Here is a 25,623-nt window from a genome sequence, read left to right as displayed (position 1 = left end):
TTCCTCTAGATGCCGCACTAAAGTCTTATACCTTGATGTTTGCTACCAAATATCATTTTTGTACTTGTTACACTAGTACTTGGTAATTGCATTTGGTCATTGTGTGTCATTCCATGTTCCATATCACTGTCACATGTACTAATTAAGTGAGTCTGCAGTTCTACTTTTTCAGTTTCATTGCTTGGCTTGGCTTAGTAGATTCATAGTATTGCTTTTTATTAGGGAGAGCATACTCCTCTGCATTGCTTTTGTTTAAAGTCTGCGCATACAGACTGCTGCTGTCCTGAAAAATAAAGGGGGAATCCATAAAGAACTAGATATTTTCTTTCCGGTTTGGCATAATTATATCACAGAGAAGTGAAATTTTGTGTAACTGAAAAGTCTTCATGAGTGTTTACTCCGAAACTGTAATCACAGAGTCACGCATTTTAGAATTATTAAATTTGAAATGAGAACACACACCTTTTTTTTCACAGCTGCCTTCTTCCAATTTTTCTTCTTTGGCATTTTCTGCAAAATAAAAATAAAAAGTTATTTTAATGTAATAAAAATTGTATTCCCAGACAAATAACAAATACACAACATAATTTAATACTCTTTACCTACATTGCCACTTGTGGAAAAATACATATCACTGACAATACATTGATAAACATTTTATTTCAATTATATAGTCATTATAATGAAATACATTAAGTAATACTTGCATTTAAATTCAATCAATAGTCATTGAATTCCAAAAATTTAGAACACAGCATTATTCCTCATGTTGGGGGTGTTGATTTGTGATCCCAAGTCATTAGTAATTGCAAGACACTTAGACAGCATGTCAGTTGGCAAAAAAAATCAAAATAAACTGCGTTTGAAAACACATGATCCATTAAGATCACCGCCATTTTCTTAAAGCTCCGAAAAACTCACTGTTCTAATTGCAAATCGTTCTTTTTATGAACATGGAAAAATAAATACGTCTAACAGTCAAAAACAATTGACGCAACAATTTTGCTAAACTTGGAACACAGGTATGTAATTTACGATCGATTCTGAGTTCCCTGTTGTCACGACAATAAGGCCAATGCACTCACGTGAATGTAAACATTCTAACAATAAAATCACTTGCGAACTTTAGAATCAAATGTTTTAGTACTGAAAATTAAGATATACTACATTTGATCAAGTGATTACTAGCTGGAAGCGGCATAGTAAGTTGACATAAAAAAACAAACTTTAAGCATTGAAAGTGCGTATGGACGTGAATACGTTCTGACGACTGACATTTTGTTCAACCTCCGAAAAACTCGCTGTTCCAAATCAATCTTTTGATGAACATGGAACAATAAATACATTTGACAATCAAAAATAATCTACGCAATAAATTTGGCACACAAATTGCAATTTAGGATTGATTATGAATGTCCTGTCAATACTGACGTCGATACAAGTATGCACAAGTCCACATACTCGCGTGAATTCAAACAATACACTATAAACGTTGATGAAAGTTTAATTTCTGTGTCAAATATTGACCAACAAGAACTGAAATCAATATGCAACTATCTTAAGTATGCTCAATTTACTATGAAAATACGTTAGTTTTTACTCACCGAGTCAAAGAGTTGTTTTGGGTGTTTCGTCAAGAACTCCGTTGAACTTAAAGCATGGCTGACACTAGTAGTGAGATGGTCGCAATACGCATGCTCAGATCATGCGCAGATTCTCATACTTATTATTGGTATACGATAAATGCATTCATAAATGCCGTAGTAAAAAAAAAGTACTAAAATAGCAGAATTTCGATTTCCAGAAATAGCTCGTTGTGAACGAGGATGGTGATCTTACGACTTCTAGGCGTCGAAGCATTGCATGTAGTGTAATGGATGGTCATGGTATGGCATGGGCCCGGGGAAATGAGAAGATTTAAGATGGCGTCCTCTGAAACTCACTTGTCGTGCATAACCACATCGGCAATTTTGACGCTGTAATTTTGTCACCAATATTGATCGTACAAAAACAAAACTTCATAAATGAACCATAAAGTACTTTCCCTTTCAAAATGTGGTAATTTTAGAAAGAGTATTATCGTTTTTATTGACGACTGACTCTGTCAAAAATCGTTCCATACACTTCAGTTCAGGCATGCACGACTTCTGACTTGATCGTGAGGTGCGTATACTGGAATGAACCATTCTGTAGGAGGGGTGGAGAATTTGGATTTGAAGTTTACAACCCTGTTTCGAACAAATATTTGTCATTTGGGCGCACAATGCATAGAATTAAGACTATAGCACATATTACATTGCTTGTTTGACGTCAATAGTGTCTTTTGAAAAGTTGCAGTTTACCTAAAGTCTCGCGGACTGATTTCCAATATGGCGTCGGTCATAATGCTCATTAACATATTAATTTTTTTTTCAAATTACAAAAAAAAAATCATAAAAAATAAAAATGAAGATGTGCTGACTTGAAATTAACAAATCTAAGTAAGCTACCCTCTGTGCATCAACACACCAGATATCAAAGCAATCTGATAAGTACTATTCGAGGAGATGATGAAAATGTCATTTTTTGAAAAAAAATCATAAAAAATTGAAAATGGTACAGATCAACTTGGCATGAACAAATCTGAATAGCCTCCCCCAAGGGAACATGCACACCAAATATCGAAGAATTCTGACTCACTTTTGGAGAAGATGATGAAAATATAAAAGTTTCATGGACACCAATGATTCCACCTATACTCAGACTATAACTTAATACAACCTACTGGTATACCTAAAGCTACGCTTTCAGCTTTCGCTGACAGCGGAGCTAAAAATGAAGTGAAAGGCTGCATACATACTCTAGTATTTGCTGTACAGCTTGGTAACCCTCTTTGTTGTTCATCAAATCAAGTAAAAGTACACATGCTTGAGTCCTTATTAGAAAATTAGTGAGAAAACAGTGACATTTAATCAGACAAGTTAAAATGTTTTTCATTCACATATACATTTATAATATGATGTCATAGAATCAAATTTTTAATTGGAATTTTATTAGATATTGAATATTCAAGTTACAATATAGATATCAAGATTGTCTTTGTCTCAGCTACATGTAGTTTAACAGAAACTAAATCAAAATGTCTAAGGTACACATGCATAGGAAATATACAAAGTATATTTATGGAACATGTAAGGTTAGGATGTGTCCAGTACCCTGGTTCCAAGGTACACATGCATAGGAAATATATAAAGTACATTTATGGAACATTCTTGTACCCTGGTTACAAGGTACACATGTATAGGAAATATATAAAGTATACTTAGGGAACATGTAAGGTTAGGATGTGTCCAGTACCCTGGTTCCAATGATATCACTATATGAATGATTACCAGTACAATGATTCAGAGTATGCAGGCAGAGATTTAGTTTGGAAAAGGAAGAAACTAGAGTAGGATAATTCCAGGGGGGAAAAAACACACTTTAGCAGGACAACCAACTTTCTTTGTTGGCTGTATGAGAAACCTTCTCTTCTTATACGGTATGAACTGTGATCATCAGTGCTTTTAAAATGTTCAGGTATCTAAAGATGATGTTGGTAACTGAGGATCTCATTTCTTTTTCACCCTGAAAAAAACAGCATCTGGCTCTTTGTAGATCTTACTTGTGTCCTCTCCCCCATTGCCTTGAAATATTACGTGTTTAATGTCTGATTGGGATACACGTTAAGACATCGGTTGTATAATGTACTAGTATTTTATTTCATAACTTGACTATAAACATATGGTGAGCTTCCATTACAGTTGTAATATTGCCTGGAATTTTCACTGAAAAGGTTGTGCCACAACCTTGTCAACACGAGTCTGTGGGTCCTGCAGGCGCATAAGGTAATTGAATATGCGGTCTATACTTCAACAACGATACTGATGTCGGTCACGCCCGGCACACTTTGATCAAGACTGGTTGTGCTTTGTTGTAAATAGAGTACAGTACTTTGGTGAATGTTCAACCCTGAAGTACGGCTGATTCATGTTAGGCTGAAAATATATATATATTTGTTTTTGGAAAAAGATTGGTCTGATCTTGTACCATATACGGGATCCTTCCACGTCTTTGGAGGTGCCATACGTGCACTTTGCTGTTTTTGCAAAGTGCTCGATCGAGCACTTTATCGAGCACTTTGACAATTTTTCCACCTTACATACCTCAAATGTTGCATTAATTAACAAATAAATAAAAGAAATATAATAAACATATGATAATACCCCCCCCCCCCCGACAAACAAACACAATCAATAAATGAATAGCGTTCATTATAATAATTATATATATATATACAAATTCATGAATTATAATTGTTTTAAATTAACGGATTTAAACAAAAAAAGTAGGGTCCCTCGAAAAGGGAATGGTTGAAAATAAGTGTTATGTATATCCCAGTCTCAAAGCTCTTCCCTCTACAGCTTACTGTCAGATGCTTTGAAACTTTATTCACAGGGTCAGTGACTTTTTGTCGGCCCAATGAAAAAGAGCACTGACACCCTCCTATCCCCCAAGCTGGAGAAACTGACCGGTCTATCTGAATGTTTGAGCTCACCAATCAAGTTTCCGATTTGTATTTTCAGTGTGTCATCATACCATGGCATAAAATGAAATATGTAGTTTTCTAAATAAAATCTGTGTGATAGAACAGCATCTTTTTACTCTCTATATTACCGTGTGCGAAAACCAAACAGAAAATTGTGGCAACTTAAATGTAGGTGTGCAACTTAAAAAAAAAATCCGGATATCTCAAAGAAGCAAAGAAAAAAAAAAGTTGCAAGCATATTAAAGCGAAGGAGAAAAAAAATAATTCTCAGGCAAGCAGGTGGGGAAAAAATAATGACTCTCCACCAATCTTCCAAGCCCCCCCCCCCCCCCCCCCCCCCCCAGTCCCCTACCCAGGATATCGAATGGTCTACCCCTTACATTTGTAGTTGTTAAGCCTTGGATTCACTGTTCTACATAATTGGGGACAATCTGATTAAAATCTAATGTACTGAACACTTCACAAATTTTTTGGATGTTACGTGTACACTTATAACTGCTATTTGGTCTTTTGTGAGTGCTTGTTACATCTAACACAACACAATTGCCATTCCTATACAAAATGTCAACACTGAGTGAATTTATTAAATGAATGAGAACACATAGTAAGTGGTAACATCTGGGAACTGTACTTCAGAGTGCTCAGTTCAAAAAGAGCACAGGGTGCAGACAGCCGTGTTATTGTTTAGTGTTTCTCTTACTTTCAATTTCAAACATTAAGTGTATATATTGTAAGCCCCCACCACCCCCCCCCCTCCCCACCCCAATAAGTGTATATATATTGTAAAATGGCTTCTGATTGTTTACTCATAAGTATAAGATTTGTTATAGGAACACCAATGGTATTGTGTAAGCCAAAAAAAAAATCACAAAGTGTTCACTACATTGAATTTTAGTAAGATTGAATTGGGGTCTTCTGCATTTCTTAGCCATAAATTGCATTCCAGAAGGGTCAGGTTCCTTTTTCACAAAAAAGTTTTTAGTCTAAAGGGAAGTGTTTTGCAATTATATACATGACTTCTGATGTATTTAAAATTAAAATTTTAATTATCATTAATATAGAATGGAGTGATTCTATACTTTACCTGCACATTATATCTTGTTTTCTTGGTTCGTTCTTTTCCTTGGTGACAGTCTATACCAATTTTCCCACGTTTACAAATGGGATGCTATCAAATGTAATGCTATCCACATCTGTTGCATTCTCTTGCAAGTTCCAGTAGACTTTATGTTGTTTACCTATATTTTTTGCACCAAAATTCACCTGAATTTTCATTGATAATAACATCTACATAGTACACAGCTCTTATTTACCATGAGAAATATTGTGATAACACATTTGTTAGTGTTTAATTTAAATATATTTTTTTTAAATTTCACTTTGTGTTATGCCAGTTAAAGATAAGTTGTTAAGATTGGATGTTGAATTGTTTACTTCATATGTGTGTGTGTGTGTGTGGGGGGGGGGGGGATGACATAAGAATTGTTATTATAATACCCCTTTGTTGAGAACTAATACCGACCAGGTTAACATCTTTATAGGGAAGAAATACCAGAATGCTCTTTAGCAAGGGTAATTCAATCTAAAATTGTGTACATATTTTCACATGCGTGATATTAAAGGGTCGATCATGAACCAAATTTAACTGTTCTGCTTTTGTTCACAGGCATTAAATATGTTGTAAGTAAACTTGAAATATGTATCACAAAAGTTAGACAAACCAAATAAATTGTTGGGTTGCCACCAAAAGTGTGATAGGACCTCAGGATTATAGGACCTCAATATACATGTCTAAACCCATTAATGTATGTTTGTAAATTTTTTGTTTTGTAGGCAAAAGTAACAAAATATCTCATTTGGCTCATGTCTCTTTAATTCACATTCACTTCATATATTAAGTACTATCAAAGACATTTATCATAAAATAATGTAAAGTATATGTCATCAAATCATACTGAATGGATTGTAGTTATAATGAAGGAAACATTTTGAGCTGTGATATTTTTTAAATTAAAAAAGTTAGAGTATGTGGTGATCCATATTTCAAAGTCATGTAAACTTGATTATCAAAATTAAAAAAATAATTATGGTAATCAACCATCTATTGGTATTTTGAGCAGTTTCCGTATTTACTGGAATATTAATCTTTTTTGACAAACATTTAATGTTCTGAGTTTTCCAGCCTTTTCTTGTATTTCACAATTCTTCAAATTTATTTCCATATTTTGTAAAGTTACCCAAGGTAAACATTAAATGACTCTTATGATGTATACCTGTTGTTATTTGTAAATAAACAAAAATATAATGCAACATTGAGGAAAGTTATTTTATTTGTTATTTAATGATTTTATATTCTGTAGTGAAAATGAAATGGTTAACATACAGTATGAGATTCATTTCTTTGAAAAATAATTCATTCAACTGTTGTAATTCTGATTCAACAGAAACTAATGGTAACTATGACAATGCAAGTATATTATTTACTAGTGGTCAATAAAATACACCATTCAATACACACAAAAAACATGCAAGTCTTTCATCCCCATCCCTCCCTTCCTCCCTATCCCACACCCTCTGATCCAAGCTCTGAACCTAAAATGTAGGAAGTGTTAATTTCATTCTCATTCACATGCATCAGTACTTGCCACATTTGGTAACCTGACCAAATACACCAACTGGGTGATTGAGTCTTAAAAAAGAAAATGAACAACAGACTTTGTGTTGTTATTGTTAGTTAAACCATACCACTTTAAAGATTCACTTTCAGATAGCTTAATTAATGAATTATATGCACAACTTTAAAATTTGTTTTGTGTCTCATTCATGGTAACTGCAAATAAAATATAAAAAATAATACAGGATATTCTTGGGAAAAAAGTCTTTATTTAAAGAAATAAACATACTATTAAAAAAGAACAACATGCAAAACCAGTTGAAATAAAAACAATTAAACTTTGTTAGAACATTTTTTTAAAAAAGAAGTAAAAACAAGTAAATTTAAAGTATTAAACTATCTAATAGTACAACCTGTAATGCACATACTACAGTTAGCTGCACCTGACTACCTACCAAAAATATTGCTGTCTCGTCACCAAAATCTTTCGTACGTTTTGCAATAGAAAATTTAGTGACCGTCTCTATTTCAAATGATCATATCACTTCTAGGGCTTGTTCAAATGTGCTTACATACCTGCTGTAATTGGTAAATTTGCTCACAAACAAATCTGACCACATTTTGCAACCGGTGTGTGTTTACAAATATCGTGAATACAAATGGCTTCGATATTTGGATATTTAAAATTCTGCCGTTGAATGTTAATTGCATATTTAAATGTATTATATCGTAATCAGAAACTCCTGCCGGTGAAGCTGTTTACATATCCTGACTCCACCCACGTACTACGTCACGCAACTACGTCCGCTAGAAAACACTACACCTGCGCTACTGGATTATAAATAGCGTCATCCATATCTCCATGCAGAAATGTGTCGGTGCATATTCTCAATTTGTGAAAGACAATATCATAATTCTTGAAGCAATGCTCGAACAAAAAAGGGGAAATAATTGTTAAATATTGTACAAGTTACAACTATATGGTACTTTCCTGTTTTCATGATTTACAATGCTTGCTAAATATGACATTATGTTGTGCAATATAAAGATTAATTGATTGATCAATTTATTTATTTATTTATTTATTGTATGTGACAATGTTGCTGACACAAACACTCGATTGTGAAAGCATGGTGTCTGCTAAGTGGTGAATAAGGATCAGTCTCTGCTGGAACAGGAGATCAAACATGATGATGATATAAATTATTTGAATTTATGATGTAGTCACACTACTACACTAGTACTATTTGTAAATCTATGCAGTTTCACTTTCATGTTGATGTTATCTCAATTCAGGTATCTAATGTCGAACCACAAGAGAGGGTAAAGAAAAGTGAATACAAAAATGAAAAAAACATCGCATGGTTTTGTTTGTTGGTAATTTACCTTTCAACACCACAAAGGAAGAGTTGGAAGAACATTTTAGTAAGTAAAGTGTTTTTGTTAAGGGTGGTAAGTAGGTAAAATCTACTGGGGTTCCCATATCATTTTACCAGGGTTCCCTACCAGTGTTTTTGCCAAGGGTGGTAAGTAGGTAAAATCTACCGGGGTTCCCATATAATTTTACCGGGGTTCCCTACTAGTGTTTTTGTTAAGGGTGGTAAGTAGGTAAAATCTACCGAGGTTCCCATATCATTTTACCAGGGTTCCCTACCAGTGTTTTTGTTAAGGGTGGTAAGTAGGTAAAATCTACTGGGGTTCCCATATCATTTTACCAGGGTTCCCTACCAGTGTTTTTGCCAAGGGTGGTAAGTAGGTAAAATCTACCGGGGTTCCCATATAATTTTACCGGGGTTCCCTACCAGTGTTTTTGTTAAGGGTGGTAAGTAGGTAAAATCTACCGAAGTTCCCATATCATTTTACCAGGGTTCCCTACCAGTGTTTTTGCCAAGGGTGGTAAGTAGGTAAAATCTACTGGGGTTCCCATATCATTTTACCAGGGTTCCCTACCAGTGTTTTTGTTAAGGGTGGTAAGTAGGTAAAATCTACCGAGGTTCCCATATCATTTTACCAGGGTTCCCTACCAGTGTTGTTGTTAAGGGTGGTAAGTAGGTAAAATCTACCGGGGTTCCCATATCACTTTACCAGGGTTCCCTACCAGTGTTGTTGTTAAGGGTGGTAAGTAGGTAAAATCTACCGGGGTTCCCATATCACTTTACCAGGGTTCCCTACCAGTGTTTTTGCCAAGGGTGGTAAGTAGGTAAAATCTACCGGGGTTCCCATATCATTTTACCGGGGTTCCCTACCAGTGTTTTTGTTAAGGGTGGTAAGTAGGTAAAATCTACCGAGGTTCCCATATCATTTTACCAGGGTTCTCTACCAGTGTTTTTGTTAAGGGTGGTAAGTAGGTAAAATCTACCGGGGTTCCCATATCATTTTACCAGGGTTCCCTACCAGTGTTTTTGTTAAGGGTGGTAAGTAGGTAAAATCTACCGGGGTTCCCATATCATTTTACCAGGGTTCCCTACCAGTGTTTTTGCCAAAGGTGGTAAGTAGGTAAAATCTACCGAGGTTCCCATATCATTTTACCAGGGTTCCCTACCAGTGTTTTTGTTAAGGGTGGTAAGTAGGTAAAATCTACCGAGGTTCCCATATCATTTTACCAGGGTTCCCTACCAGTGTTTTTGTTAAGGGTGGTAAGTAGGTAAAATCTACCGGGGTTCCCATATCATTTTACCAGGGTTCCCTACCAGTGTTTTTGTTAAGGGTGGTAAGTAGGTAAAATCTACCGGGGTTCCCATATCATTTTAACAGGGTTCCCTACCAGTGTTTTTGCCAAGGGTGGTAAGTAGGTAAAATCTACCGAAGTTCCCATATCATTTTACCAGGGTTCCCTACCAGTGTTGTTGTTAAGGGTGGTAAGTAGGTAAAATCTACCGGGGTTCCCATATCATTTTACCAGGGTTCCCTACCAGTGTTTTTGTTAAGGGTGGTAAGTAGGTAAAATCTACCGAGTTTCCCATATCATTTTACCAGGGTTCCCTACCAGTGTTTTTGTTAAGGGTGGTAAGTAGGTAAAATCTACCGAGTTTCCCATATCATTTTACCAGGGTTCCCTACCAGTGTTTTTGTTAAGGGTGGTAAGTAGGTAAAATCTACCGAGGTTCCCATATCATTTAACAGGGTTCCCTACCAGTGTTGTTGCCAAGGGTGGGAAGTAGGTAAAATCTACCGAGGTTTCCATATCATTTTACCAGGGTTCCCTACCAGTGTTTTTGTTACGGGTGGTAAGTAGGTAAAATCTACCGAGGTTCCCATATCATTTTACCAGGGTTCCCTACCAGTGTTTTGCCAAGGGTGGTAAGTAGGTAAAATCTACCAAGGTTCCCATATCATTTTACCAGGGTTCCCTACCAGTGTTTTTGTTAAGGGTGGTCAGTAGGTAAAATCTACCGAGGTTCCCATATCATTTTACCAGGGTTCCCTACCAGTGTTGTTGCCAAGGGTGGGAAGTAGGTAAAATCTACCGAGGTTCACATATCATTTTACCAGGGTTCCCTACCAGTGTTTTTGTTAAGGGTGGTAAGTAGGTAAAATCTACCGGGGTTCCCATATCATTTTACCAGGGTTCCCTACCAGTGTTTTTGTTAAGGGTGGTAAGTAGGTAAAATCTACCGAGGTTCCCATATCATTTTACCAGGGTTCCCTACCAGTGTTGTTGCCAAGGGTGGTAAGTAGGTAAAATCTACCGAGGTTCCCATATCATTTTACCAGGGTTCCCTACCAGTGTTTTTGTTAAGGGTGGTAAGTAGGTAAAATCTACCGGGGTTCCCATATCATTTTACCAGGGTTCCCTACCAGTGTTTTGCCAAGGGTGGTAAGTAGGTAAAATCTACTGAGGTTCCCATATCATTTTACCAGGGTTCCCTACCAGTGTTTTTGTTAAGGGTGGTCACTAGGTAAAATCTACCGAGGTTCCCATATCATTTTACCAGGTTCCCTACCAGTGTTGTTGCCAAGGGTGGGAAGTAGGTAAAATCTACCGAGGTTCCCATATCATTTTACCAGGGTTCCCTACCAGTGTTTTTGTTAAGGGTGGTAAGTATGTAAAATCTACCGAAGTTCCCATATCATTTTACCAGGGTTCCCTACCAGTGTTTTTGCCAAGGGTGGTAAGTAGGTAAAATCTACCGGGGTTCCCTACTCGTGTTTTTGTTAAGGATGTTAAGTAGGTAAAATCTACTGAGGTTCCCATATCATTTTACCAGGGTTCCCCACTAAAATTATGATAGATTTGATGGGAAACACTGTCATTTTTACCTCTTTCTCCCTTTCTGTTACCAGGGTTGCCAAAACCTTAACAAACACACTGGGAAAAAGTTTCAATCATACCACAGCATTATTTTCCAGTAACTACATGTGTGTGTTGATGAGATGTTGCTACATGAAGTAGTAAAAACTAATTTGAAGTTTAAGTAAAATACTGAACCTACTGGCCATTTACCTCAGCATGTGTTGAGAGGATGCAAAGTTTGGGGTCCACGATTATACATAGGTGTTAGTCACATGTGTGGACTGCCTGACAATTGTCAAAATTAAATGAATAAATAGATTAATAAATGAATAAATAAATAAATAAATAAATAAATAAATAAATAAATAAATAAATAAATAAATAAATGAAAGCAAAGATACTTAAACTACAAATGTACATCTTTGGAGTCCACGTTTATTTTTGGGGTCCATGATTATAGGTGTTCGTCACCTGTGTGTACTGCCTGACTTGTCAAAGTTAAATAAATAAATATAAAAACATGTATGATTACTATATTTACTAATTTGATTTGCTCATAAGAGGTGTGACTGAGATAAGATTAATCACAAATAAAGACACTGGAGAATCCAAAGGTTTTGGCTATGTACAGTTTAAAAACCAGCAGAGTTTTAAGGTAGGTGAACAGTAACTGTATCATAGAATTTGGTGTAGATAAACAAATAGCACTGTTTTATTTATTTTTCATGGGCATTTGAAAGTGCGATGAAATATTTCGAACTTTTTGAACTTAATCTCACATTAGAAAATTAAACTTATGATTCCTGTATTCAAATGAAATTAAAATGTTGCCCTTTTCAGAAAATGAACATTAGCAACTTACCTACTGCTTTTAAAGACAGGACATGAATTGTGGATGTACTGTTTCAGACAGCAAGTTCTACTTTTTTCAAGTTTCAAGAGGGAAGCCCAGTCCCTTTCTTGGAACCCTGCTTCAGATAAAAATAATGTCACATACCTAGACTTGAATGCCCTAAAAGTAAACCCCCCACCTCATAATTATACAGCTTTTGAATGGGAATGCCTCCCCCACCCCCACACTCACCCCCCCCACTCACCCCCACCCCCACCCCTGAGACTTACAGTCACGTTGTTTATATTCCTACATTTACAGAAAGGACTGGACTTGCATCACTCTCGACTTGCTGGTAGGAGAATTAATGTGGAATTCACTATTCCTGGAAGTGGAAAAAGTCTGAAAAGAAAAAATGTCGTCCTTCAAAAAAAAACATTTTGGAAGAATGAATGGACTAACAAAAAAGCTGGAAAATTTAACAAACAACAAAAGAAAGGCAGAGGAAGGAGGTGATGCCTTCGAAAATAATTATTTTTTACCAATCAGTGAAATTGAAATAGACCAAAACAATGGTTTATTCACCATTTTGTTAAAATAGTGAAAAAAGTCTATTTTATCTGGCATTCAACAGTTTACTGTGTTGGGTTATAATATTACAAAATGCTGTGTACATACACACACAAAGAGTCACCTAGACTTGCTCAAGACTATAGGCATAGTTCACACTTTATTTGAATAAAAATCGGTTTTTGAACACGTCACGTGTTGTGTTATGTGAAATAGTGACCTGAGTGAGTGATTGATTGATTGTGAACAGTTACATGTAGTTGACTGAATGCCTAAGCCCTTGGGAAGCTATTAGTAATTGGGAAAAATAAGAATAAAAAGTTGGATATTTTCCTTTACTAAGGGACCGGCCAGTTTCTTCGGCCTGGGGGGGGGGGATTTGTAGGGTGGTCACCCTGTTTTTGAAATTGGAGGGGGGGGGGTCATGCTGTTTTGAAAATTGTGGATAGGGGAGGGGGTTGTGTTTTGGATTGTGATGGAAGAAAAAAATCCTTTTTCTACAATGGCATATAGCCTTGTCTAAAATGTGATACATGTAAATATTTGTTCTTATCCCTATTTCTTACATGAATTCTTTAATATTACTTATTAGTTCAAGCATAACTATACAAATACATATACATGTAATACCTAGCTACCACACTAGTTACAGAACATGTCATGCAAATAATGCTTGGCTGTTTCACAATCAATGCTTCACTTATATTGCACTTTTGGGGCAAAAGTGAAACTGAATGTTTCGTAATGGTAATCTTCATAGATAATTTATAAAAGAAGTTAATCTAAAATGTTCTATTCGTCACTATGAACTTGTCAGAAGGGATTAATACACTTTCTATTTTGGACACTACATGTTATTGACACTACAAATCACCACATCTCATCAGATTCCAGTTTCTATTACATGTATACACTAGGTATGACCACTTAAAGTTCTGTAACATACCGGTGACTTTACTATATACATGCAATTATTATATTAATGCCCCTATACCAATAATACAGGGCCATTTTTATGTGACATGGGAAACTCATTTAAAACTTACATTTTATTCGAAGCTTGGAAATATTACCTCAAAGGCTATGAATAACCTAAACATTGCCTTAATAAAAGCAAAAAACTGCAGATCTGCCAGGGGGAAAACCCCAAGGACTCCCTCACCCCCAGAGGTCACTCGTGCATTCAACCAACAATCAGATGCACCAACAACCTTTTTACTGTCATAACGGTGTTAAACTTTTCTTAAATATTTTCATCCAATTCTAATTTGAGATGATTTCAACCCAATGTAGTTGCTTTTTACATGTTGGTTCTGTCTTGTAAAGCTTGGAAATGATTGTCTAAAAGGGTCTGAATAGTCTCAAAATTGACTTTTCAGAGTAAACCCCCCCCCAGGGCTACTAGGGGGAGACCCCCTAGGACCCCCCATAACAGATGTACATATTCTCTTCTCAAGCTTTCCTCTACCTTTCAATGTCAAGATGCTATTAAACTCCTTTTGGAATATATTACCTTGTGTAGTCAATAATTATAATTATGATAGTGCTAACCCGGCATGACAGTCAAGCAGTCCACACTGAGTCATGATCAAAAAATACCTGTCATGTGAATATTATATATGGGGGGAGGGGGGTTCATCATGTTTTAGAATTAAGTGATAGGGGGGGTCAGCCTGTTTTTTGGTTTTACAGTGGGGGGGGGGGGGGGGGGGTTCAGTGACTTTTTGTCGGCCCGACTTAAGAATCCACCCCCAGGCTGGAGAAACTGATCGGTCCCTAAACTAAAAATGAATAGCAAACTTAAAACGTTTGAAGAATATGATACTTCATTAAAAAAATCGCCCAAGGAATTGGTGCCAGTGATTGTAACAGCCACTTAATTTCTTCTCTACACAATTGACATGTTATAAGCCCCCCCCCCCACACACACACACAACCACTTGAATAACCTCTGCCATGAAAGAAATGAGCTGTTCATGAACAAGTGTCGTCGCTGCTGCCATGACTGAAGAGATGACTTTGACTGTCCACACACTTGCTTATTATTGCCAGAAAGTGTGTTGTTTCGCAAAATATTAAGGATGGGCGAAAATGAAAAAGTTTTTTAGCACAACTGAACCTAAGTTCAGTAGGTATATAGGCATCGTCCGGCGTCTGTGTGTGTGTGTGTGTAAACGACTTAAAGTCAAAAACCGCCAGACCGATTGGCTTGATATTTGGTGGGGACATTACTAATTGTGTTCTAGTGAAAAATTGTTCAAATCAAAATGATCTTGCCACCGGTTTGTGATTCGGGTAAAAAAATGTGATTTATGGTCAAAAAACTTAAACTCAGAAACTACTGGGCAGATTGGTGCGAAATGTAGTGGAAACATTCTTAAGGGGGTGTTAAGTAAGATTTGTTCATGACATGATGATTCCATCAGTAATATGCAAATTAGGGCTAAAAATGTGTCTTTTTGGTCAAAAGTCAATAATTCCAAAACTACTGAGCAGATTGGGCTGAAATTTAATGGGAATGCATCTTGGGATGTATAGATGAAGAAGTATTAAGGATACAATGATGTCATGAGTGATATGCAAATTAGGTGTAAAAATGTTCATTTTTGGTCAAAAACTTGTATCTCACAAAGTACTTGGTCAGTGACACTAACTTGGTGAGCTGTTTCTAGAAGTGTTATTAAGCAGACTTTCTTCAAAATATTTTGACACAATTGGCCCTAGCAACCATGACCACGCCCTTAACAACAACCAATTGGCAGTATATTTTGGTCAAATGACAACATCATCTGGTAGGCAAGTGAGTAAACATTCAAAAAATGTATGCAAATATCCCTAGTAACCATGACCACGCCCATAGCAACAGCAAAATGGTCGTGTATTTCACAAAGATAACAGGGATTAATAGACAAATGAATAACATTCAAGAAGTGTATGTAAATTTGTCTAGCAACAAGACCACGCCCACAGCAACAGCCAAATAATCACGTATATTGCGAAGATAACAGGAATAGAAAGACAAATAAAAATGTATGCAAATATGCCTAGCAACAAGACCACGCCCATAACAACAGCCAAATGATCACGTATATTGCAAAGATAATATCAGGAATTCATACACAAGTGAACAAAAGCATACAAAAATATATGCAGAAATATCTAACAACATGACCACATCCATAGCAACAGCCAAATGATAGTGTATATCGCAAAGATAGCAACATGGTTGGATAGGCAAATGGATAGTCATTCAGCAAATGAACACCTATTGTTAGCATGGACTACCATATGGATAATCATTTTATCTTTACAGTTGTGCTACAACGCCATTGGCGGTACAGTGTATTTTTATTTTGATGTCGGAGCTGAGACACAGGAAAAAAATAGGGCCACCCATAATATATACTGCGGGGTTTTTTTGGTCTGAAATGGGAGGGGGCACGAAATATTTTGTTCATGATATGAACCAAATTACACCTCAGGAGCGGTTATTTACCGAGTACTTGAACATTTCTTGCAACTTTGCCACAATTAATTCGAAATCCTACAGTCGGTGATAAGGTGGGTGACTACTGTTTTGTATGCCTTAATATCTCTTCACCCTCTGCTCTGTCTGTCTGTCTGTCTATCTGTCTGTCTGTCAGTCTCTCTCTCTCTGTCTCTGTCTCTCTCTCACACGTCTATTTGTAAAGAAATGTTAAATCGATTGTCACTTTTATTTAACGTAGTGTACCATACAATTGCACGGAAATGGGGGGGGGGGTTATTATCACGTTATACATATTAAAAATATGTGTAGCGGGGCGGGGAGGGCTACGAAAATGAATGGGTTTATTTCCGGGGGGGGGGGCATGATATTTTTTGAGAGCCCAAAGGGGAGAGGGCTGTTTTTGACCGAAATAATTTCTCCCCCCGGGCCCCACTGCCGTTAATTCTGACTATAGCTTAATGTGATGAATAGCCGTGACATTACCCAACCCAATGATTCGGGGGACGCATTAAAGTTACACAAAGTTCTTGTAAACATTTGGCATCTGAGATGATGGACTCATACATGTGGGTATAATAAATAACATCTGATGGCACGTGTTCCTGCAACATAATAATCATGCAAACATAATATCCCCCTCCCCGTGTTTTGTTTTTAAAGTCAAACCGTAAGCGTGAATCCATAAGAATTTAAAAGTAGTTATTCAATGTCCATAAATAAAACTTTTTTCCAAATAAAGTTATCAATACATTGTAAATGAAATTTCGACTTATAGGTATCTTTTAAAATACTTTCTTCGTTTTGGTAGTGTGTTAACGTGGGCAAAGTAGTAACGATATGAATACATAAAAACAATGGGTGAATCTCAATTATAGATATTTGGTGAAACTAACTTCCTCTTTATCCGAAGGATTTTGTTTACAGAAGTTTTTGATTTCATTTTGTGTAAAAGGCATCACTGGAGTAATTTATGGCGTATTGAAGAATAAGCTTACTTGGCTAAACATCGAAAAATGTCGGTTTCAAAGTATTCATTTTAGCATGAAATAGATAGACTCACGAAAAGAAAAGATGCTATACTTTGTAGCATCAATACAGCGCCACCAGGCGACACACAATTTTAACTGTTGAGGTGCTTATATTAATTATTTCTTTTCAAAAGTCGGAGTCCATTATCCCCATGGGGAGTGAACATCTCATTTTTGATATTAATTTCGTATATTGGGAGCATACTTACCAATACATTATGGCCTTTTATAAACCGTGCAGTGTCCTCCTATTAAATAAGGACAAGTTTTATTTGTGATTACATTCACTGAAAAAGTACACTCAAGTTGGTATACATGATCAATTTTATTTCTGGGATATGATCTGCTCATCAATACATGAACAGATGAATGACTGAATAGAGGAATGTATTTATGAATGACTGAATAATTAATTAATTAATGTGAATGAATGAATGAATGAATGAATGAATGAATGAATGAATGACCGAATAATTAATTAATTATGTGAATGAATAAATGAATGGATGACTGAATGGATGGATGGATGGATGGATGAATGTATGAATAACCGATTAATTAATTAATGTGAATGAATGAATGGATGAATAACCGAATAATTAATTAATGTGAATGAATGAATAAATAAATGAATGAATGAATGAATGAATAAATAAATGGATGAATGAATGAATGAATGAATGAATAAATGGATGAATGAATGAATGAATGAATAAATGGATGAATGGATGGATGGATTGATGGATGGAAGAGTGAATGAATGAATATGAAGGAATGAACAATTCCAATGGTGCAATGGCCATGTTTATTTCTTACAATTTTTGTTCCTAATTTGTAATCATCATTATTTTTTTAATATCAACCAAAGTTACGTTATTGTTTTGTTTCCAAATACATAAATTAGCTATGTTTGTAAGAATAATGAAAATACTAGTCAGTGCTTAATTACAAGTACGATGTACTTGCAATTTCCCTTCATTCGTGTAAAATATCAGAGAAATGGATCGGAGCTGAATTCGAATGGTTTTTATTATCAGTCAGTCTTCAAGGAAATTGTCAATTTTTTTTGCCTGTGTTTAAAGTTGGTGATTATATCATTTCATCTAAAATCAAATTCCAACTAGATGAGAGCAATATGCGATTGAAACCAAATATCTGCAAAGAATTTCATGTTTTTCACACATACACACACACGTGCGCGCGCATGCATGCAAACACGCACGCACACACGCACATACATACATACATACATACATACATACATACATACACAATGGAACTATTTTATGAAATGCACAATCGATAAAACTACATTAATGTTGAGGAGGAACTTGCACGTCTCACTTCAGCTGCACACAAAATATAAACAGTAACATTGAAAGCTCGGCAGAAGTTTAAAATTAACAAAAATAGCGCCAATGGTGTTGTAGGCTTGTAGCACAACTGTACAGTTTAAAAAATGTTTACTCACATGCTGATCCATGCTAGGTATAGGTGTTCACTTACTGAATGATTATCCAGTTTCCTATCCAAAACTGTTGTTATTTTTGCAATATACCAAACCATATCATTTAACTGTTGCAATGGGTGTGGTCATGTTGCGCGCTGCGAGACACATTTGCATACAATTTTTGGATGTTCGTTCACTTGTCTGTGAATTCCTGATGTTATCTTTGTGATATACATCATCATATGGCTGTTGCTATGGGTGTGGTCATGTTGCTAGGTATATTTGCATACATTTTTTGAATGCTTATTCATTTTTCTATTAATCCCAGTTGTTAAATGTATCTAATGTTGACCATCCTAGTTTGTGATTACTCTCCCTTGAAAAGCGTATTATTTTAAAAGTAATTTATACATTATTTTTAATTTTGTGCACTTTGGCAAAAAATACTATTAAATTGTTTTTTTTTTTAATTGCAGTGTTTAAAATTCATGGAATAGAAGTGGGGTGCGTGACTATGATTCGATATGAGAGATGATATGATTCGTTTTTTTTGACGTAATTTCAAACCATGAATACGTTTCTAAAAAATCGACATTTAGAAATACATGTAATTTCGAAGTTGGTTTTTGCCGGGAAGTTGATATCAATTTTTGAACATCCGTTTTTTTTTAGACTCATCGAAAATCAAAACATGAACAGTGTTTCACTTTCTTCAGCTGTTTAGGGGCACTTTTTATCGATACATTATTGCAACATTTGTGCCACTAGGCTCGAATCAAGACATTGCAGGGAAGCGGACGTCTTCGCAATATCCCGTCGATCATCGGGCATGACGTGGCACAACAAATCGATAGCCCCACTTTGAGTACGAGGTAAATCACACATAGGGTATAATAAACTATGTCAGAATAGTGGTTTAATAATATTTTTCATAAGTTTTAAAAGTTCTATGCTTGTGAAATAGTGTCTCCCTGTCAGACGACCGTTATGTATATTCTTCAACCAGCAGTGGATGCCGTGTCGACAATTTTACCAGCCGACACACTAGTGTCATTTTCAATTCTAAAATCTCCCCGTACATGTAGATGCGAATTCGCATCGCCATCTTCGTCGCTACTCAGCCTTATCAAGTCTAACACTACACACAGGTGTGTGCGAATTAGGATAAAAACTGAATACTAATTAGATGGCGAATGACCTAGTTTCAACCAATGGGTGAACGTATTGTAATAGACTTTACACTCAATGTAGGCGTAACTAGTTTGACTGACATGTACAAATATAGATATCAACCTATCAGGAATCATTAAATCAAAGTCACTCCTCAAATTTTAGCGAACAATAATCTGTATCTAGCTAGATCTGTCAGTGTTTTTAAAAAGGGATAAACTGAGACGCATGCATGGGGAAAGAATGTACGACGCTAAGCTTATTAGATCTCATTAATTTGATCTTTCGCTACACTGTGTCAAGTCTATTGCCATGATGTGTTCCAAGCTCGCTCGTAGTACTAATAGGTCGATCGCACGAAAGTCCAGGGACACGGCAACTTTGTGTTCATAGTGGTCTGAGGTTTAACACAAACGTATAGTAATGACTATGTTACGTCGATTCACCAAAAAAGTGCTGGAAAGGGGTGGGTTTGTTGTGCTCATTAAGTATGAGAAAAGGCATTCTTTTCTAGGTTGGAATATTTTTTGAAAGACCTGCCCAAGTTTAGGGGCATATTTTACTTAAATTTTGCTCACAAAATTCGTTGCATTCTCAAAATTTGCTTACAATTGTTATTATTTCATTATTCAAATAATCAATTGTTTTGATCAGGCCATAGCTATTTCATCATACGAAGTGTCGTCTCAAGCATTACATAGATCAAGGGTCTTGAGCTCCGTAAGTTTTTGGGTTTGGGTTTACCGTTTGGATTTGGAAGTCTCAACAGAGTCACCTGATTTCATTTTACACAGTCTAGTTGCGCAGCCCGCCCTCCCCACCGCCGTCTAGGTCACACAACACAAATATATTTAAACTAATAACACCGTCGGTATGACATCACAAAAAATACATTTGATTGAAAAAATAACGCCGACGATAACTCACTACCTAAAAACAATTCTTGTATTAATGTACAAAACAACTGTCACTGTATGGATGGATGGATGGCTGGTGTCAGTTAGTCATGCAATATGCGCTAGAAACGAGGTCCCACTCCAAACATTGATTACAAATTTACAATTTATTTGTACATTTAGGACGTCCACCATGTTATGTTCATATTCCGACTGTATTTGTTACTTGTTGTTTTCGCTTTCCTTTGATCTTCGCATTGATATAATTGTTAGTCACAAACTGCAAACTTCTAAGAAAGTGCAGAGAGTACGAGTAAAAGGTGCCGGTGTCCCCTAACTTTCCAGTAAAATGTTGAAAAGTGAAACGTTGTTTGCGGTTTGATTTTGATTGCATTTCAAAAGCGAATGTTCGAATTTCGATATCAGCACCCTAAACACCAAGTTCCAAAGTCACATGTAATTTCAAATGTTGATTTCTTAAACGCGTATTCATGGTTTGAAATTACGTCAAAAAACGAATCATATCATCTCTGGATAGATTAGGATTTCACTTGGACGTCGTTAGTCACGCACCTACAGAAGATTCGAAAAGCAATATGTTATTCACATTGTTATTCGACTTGGCAAATACCTTATCCGATTGGATCATGGACGAATCAAGTAAAGGTGAATTTATTTTGTCACTGCCTTAATTTTGACAATTTCACACCCGGCTTTGTTTGCCAGTGCGCAGGTGACGACGGGGTAGTAATTCATTCATTCATCACCTGTTCACCATTCACTGACCAATCTATATAGGTCTACCGCTTGAAGTTATTTACTACAAACTAAATCATTGCATACTAATTATGTAATTTAAAAGAGAATCATTTTGATTGGTCTATTTTCAAGTTGTAAAATTACATTGCCAACAACAACAACAAACCCTCAGTGACTCCAGTCACGAACAATGGCGGTGTGCGAAAGCCGAAAGCTCCTCCAACTGATGTGGATTACTCTAATGTCCTGCCTCATGTATAGTGGATACATGAAGATGCCTTTGATGGAAGTGTTCCGACGGAAAGAAGAACCGATGACTGTCGACTGGCCGGAGGTTGACAAGAATGCGGTAAGGTTAAAATTTATCGTTTAATATCGTTTAAAATACGTCGACGTCACAGCAAGTGGTATTAGTGGTAAAATATAAACAATTTGAGTTCGTTAATCAAACTACAGAGCAAACAATTATTGAATGCTGAATGGTAACGCTGTAGAAAGAAGTGTATTTTTTTGGTTTGTAAATGATCTTTACAAGGCAGTAGTTTTTTGAAAGATTGTAACGTGAAAATTTGAAAAGAGTAATTGCTGTGAGGTTAAAGGTGATTCAAAATGCTCACATTCACTATCGCTAATTTGCTAGACGACATGTTTGTGAAATGCATTCTGGTTTTAAAACTTTTCAAAAGCGTCTGCAAACACCTTAAAATGACCCTTTTTCAGTCACTTCCCTTCGGATTTACTTCGAGAGTTCTCGGGTATTTCCGGTCCCACCTAGACCACGGGATTTTATGACGTCATAAGGGGTACACGTTAGCACTAAGACTATGACGAGCGTAGTCACTAGGTGAATAAAACTCAACAGCATTGTGAAAAAATACATTGCTAATGGTTGTAACAGACATCAGTAAACAAAAACTACACTCTACATGTCTTATTAACCAACATTTACCGATATTTACTCACACTTTCTCACTAATTGGCGGTGTCTGTGGGTATAAATGCTAAAATATTATCTCCCCATATTATGGCAAAATAAATCAAAACGGCTAGACTACAGTGTAGATATACATAAACACTTGTAATGTCGGTCGCGTGTTTCAATTTATTTATCTGATTTTTTTATTATTTGCCGACGAGAAGCATTACAATATCTTCGACACGCATGGCGTCGACAGCATATTTTAGCCCACTATACTCACTGATGTCGCCTTTTGAACGGCGCATTTAGTAACAAAGTAAACATATTTATCTTGAATAAATAAACTAGCTATTAGATTGCCATATTATCAGCAATAAAATTGTAAAGAATTGAGGAAATTTCGTGAGTTTAGTGTTGTCATTTACATGACTTTAGCAACTCTTCTGGAAGAAAACTTGTATGGTTTCCCTTGTTGCGATATCACTTGATTTAATGCAACAAGCCTATTTAATATTCATTAGAAGAATTTTGTAACGAATCATGGTATTCGAAGTATACAGTTTAGGAAACCAACAAATCAAATATCGCGATGTGTTCATTATATTAAATATGATTGGACAATATTGACGTCGGCAATCAAGGTCGTGACCCCAGCACATGGTTACGAAAGAAAGCCTGCAACTAGATACTTAACCACGTCCGGTCCAATTTCTCAGGGTTTGTTTTGAAGTTAGAGACGTTATTTCTGTACAACTTGAAGAATTTTACAATATATCTGATTGATAAATATGGATTACATCAACACGTGGATAAATTTAACCCGACACGAATGTGCGCTGTGCTCTCCCGATTCCATACGTACATTGTACATACACTGCTTCAGCTTTGATCGGCGGAACTATCCTAGTATAAGCTTACTGCCGCGGCCGCGGTGACTGCACAAAACTTGACAACACTACCCCTCTACCGATATATAATAATCACCGTGATAAAAACAAGCAATAATTCGAGTCCCCAACAAGTCAATGAGACAACACTAGGATTGTATTTTTTCACAATGCTGTTGAGTTTTATTCACCTAGTGACTACGCTCGTCATAGTCTTAGTGCTAATGTGTACCCCTTATGACGTCATAAAATCCCGTGGTCTAGGTGGGACCGGAAATACCCGAAAACTCTCGAAGTAAATCCGAAGGGAAGTGACTGAAAAAGGGTCATTTTAAGGTGTTTGCAGACGCTTTTGAAAAGTTTTAAAACCAGAATGCGTTTCACAAACATGTCGTCTAGCAAATTAGCGATAGTGAATGTGAGCATTTTGAATCACCTTTAATTTGGCATTCGGTCTGTGTTAGCTGAAGATAAATATTCGACGTACACATTTAAATAATGCAAGTTTTGTGAAACTTTCGCTTAAAATACAGATGGCTGTGTGCGAAACCCTGCTCCTCCGACTGATGTGGATTACTCTGATGTCCTGCCTCACCAGCGTATAGTGGATACATGAAGATGCCTTTGATGGAAGTGTTCCGACGGAAAGAAGAACCGAAGACTGGCCGCCGGCGGAGGTTGACAAGAATACGGTAAGGTTAAAATTTATCGTTTATATCGTTTAAAATACGTCGACGTCACAGCAAGTGGTATTAGTGGTAAAATATAAACAATTTGAGTTCGTTAATCAAACTAGAATTAGGGACCGGTCAGTTTCTTCGGGCGGGGGGGGGGGGGGAGGGTGGATTGGTAGGGGGGGGGGTCACACTGTTTTTGAAATTGGGAGTAGGGGGGGGGGGGTCATGCTGTTTTGAAAATTGTGGATAGGGGGGGTCATTGTGTTTTAGATTGTGATGGAAGAAAAAAATCCTTTCTACAATGGCATATAGCCTTGTCTGAAATGTGGTACATGTCAATATTTGTTCTTGTCCCTGTTTCTTACATGAATTCTTTAACATTACTTATTAGTTCAAACCTAACTATACATATTCATATACATGTACCGGTATTACCTACCTACCACACTAGTTACAGAACATGTCATGTAAATGCTTGGCTGTTTCACAATCAATGCTTCCCTTATATTGCAGTTTGGGGCAAAAGTGAACTTGAAGGTTTCGTAATGGTAATTTTCATAGATAGTTTATAAATGAAGTTAATCTAAATTGTTCTACTCGTCATGCTATTGACACTACAAATCACCACATCTCATCAGATTCCAGTTACTATTATACACTAGGTATGACCACCTAAAGTTCTCTAATAACATACCGGTGACTTTATTATACATGCAATATTAATGCCCCTATATACTAATGTTACGTGTCCATTTTATGTGATATGAGAAACTCATTTAAAAACGTTTTACGTTAGCTTTTCGAAGCTTGGAAATATTACCTCAAAGGTTATGAATAACCTAAACATTGCCTTTACTCAAGCAAAAAACTCCAGATCTGCCAGGGGGACAACCCCAAGGACTCCCTCACCCCTAGAGGTCACTCATACATTCAACCAACAATCAGATGCACCAACAATCTTTTTACTGTCATAATGGTATTAAACTTTTCTTAAATATTTTCACCCTATTCTAATTTGATATGATATTGTCTTTTCAAGATCTGAAACTTTGCCAAGATAGTCTAAAATTGCCTTAAACTCCAAACCTCCCCTACCAATGATACTACCATTATAGATGTGCTGACCTTTACTACATGTATATAATGATGCCATTTAAACTTTTTAAGAACATATTTCAACCCTTAGTGTAAGTTATAAAGAATAGTTTCTGATACTTGCTGTCTTGTAAAGCATGGATTAAGTTATTGCTTGAAAGGGTCTGAATAGCCTAAATATTGGCTTTAAGAGTAAAAATCCTCCAGGGTTTCTTGAGGGAGACCCCCCTCAGACCCCCCCCCCCCCCACATGCGGTGGACATATCCCAGTCTGAAGCTCTTCCCCTCTTACTGTCAAGATGCTATCAAAGTATATTTCAAAAGTGTTTCAACCCTATGTAATTGCTTTTAACATGTTGGTGTTGTCTTGTAAGGCTTGGAAATTATTGTCTGAAAGGGTCTGAATAGTCTCAAAATTGACTTTTCAGATTTAAA

At 36.3% G+C, this 25,623-nt stretch overlaps 1 protein-coding gene across 1 annotated transcript in view; it reads left to right on the top strand.

Annotated features, from left to right (window-relative positions):
* LOC144451643 (uncharacterized) overlaps positions 1–12,970 on the top strand; it is a 39,025-nt gene extending 26,055 nt beyond the window's left edge. Inside the window, exons 2-3 of the mRNA XM_078142537.1 lie at positions 8,478–8,606; positions 12,569–12,970. Of these exons, the coding sequence (XP_077998663.1) occupies positions 8,478–8,606; positions 12,569–12,763 (324 nt within the window). The 3' untranslated portion in view covers positions 12,764–12,970. The remainder of the gene's footprint in view (positions 1–8,477; positions 8,607–12,568) is intronic.
* Positions 12,971–25,623: the final 12,653 nt, after the last annotated feature.

Source organism: Glandiceps talaboti, chromosome 21 (assembly GCF_964340395.1).
Source record: "Glandiceps talaboti chromosome 21, keGlaTala1.1, whole genome shotgun sequence".
In the NCBI taxonomy this organism is placed as follows: Eukaryota; Metazoa; Hemichordata; class Enteropneusta; family Spengelidae; genus Glandiceps; species Glandiceps talaboti.
This window is presented reverse-complemented; position numbering and strand designations above follow the sequence as displayed.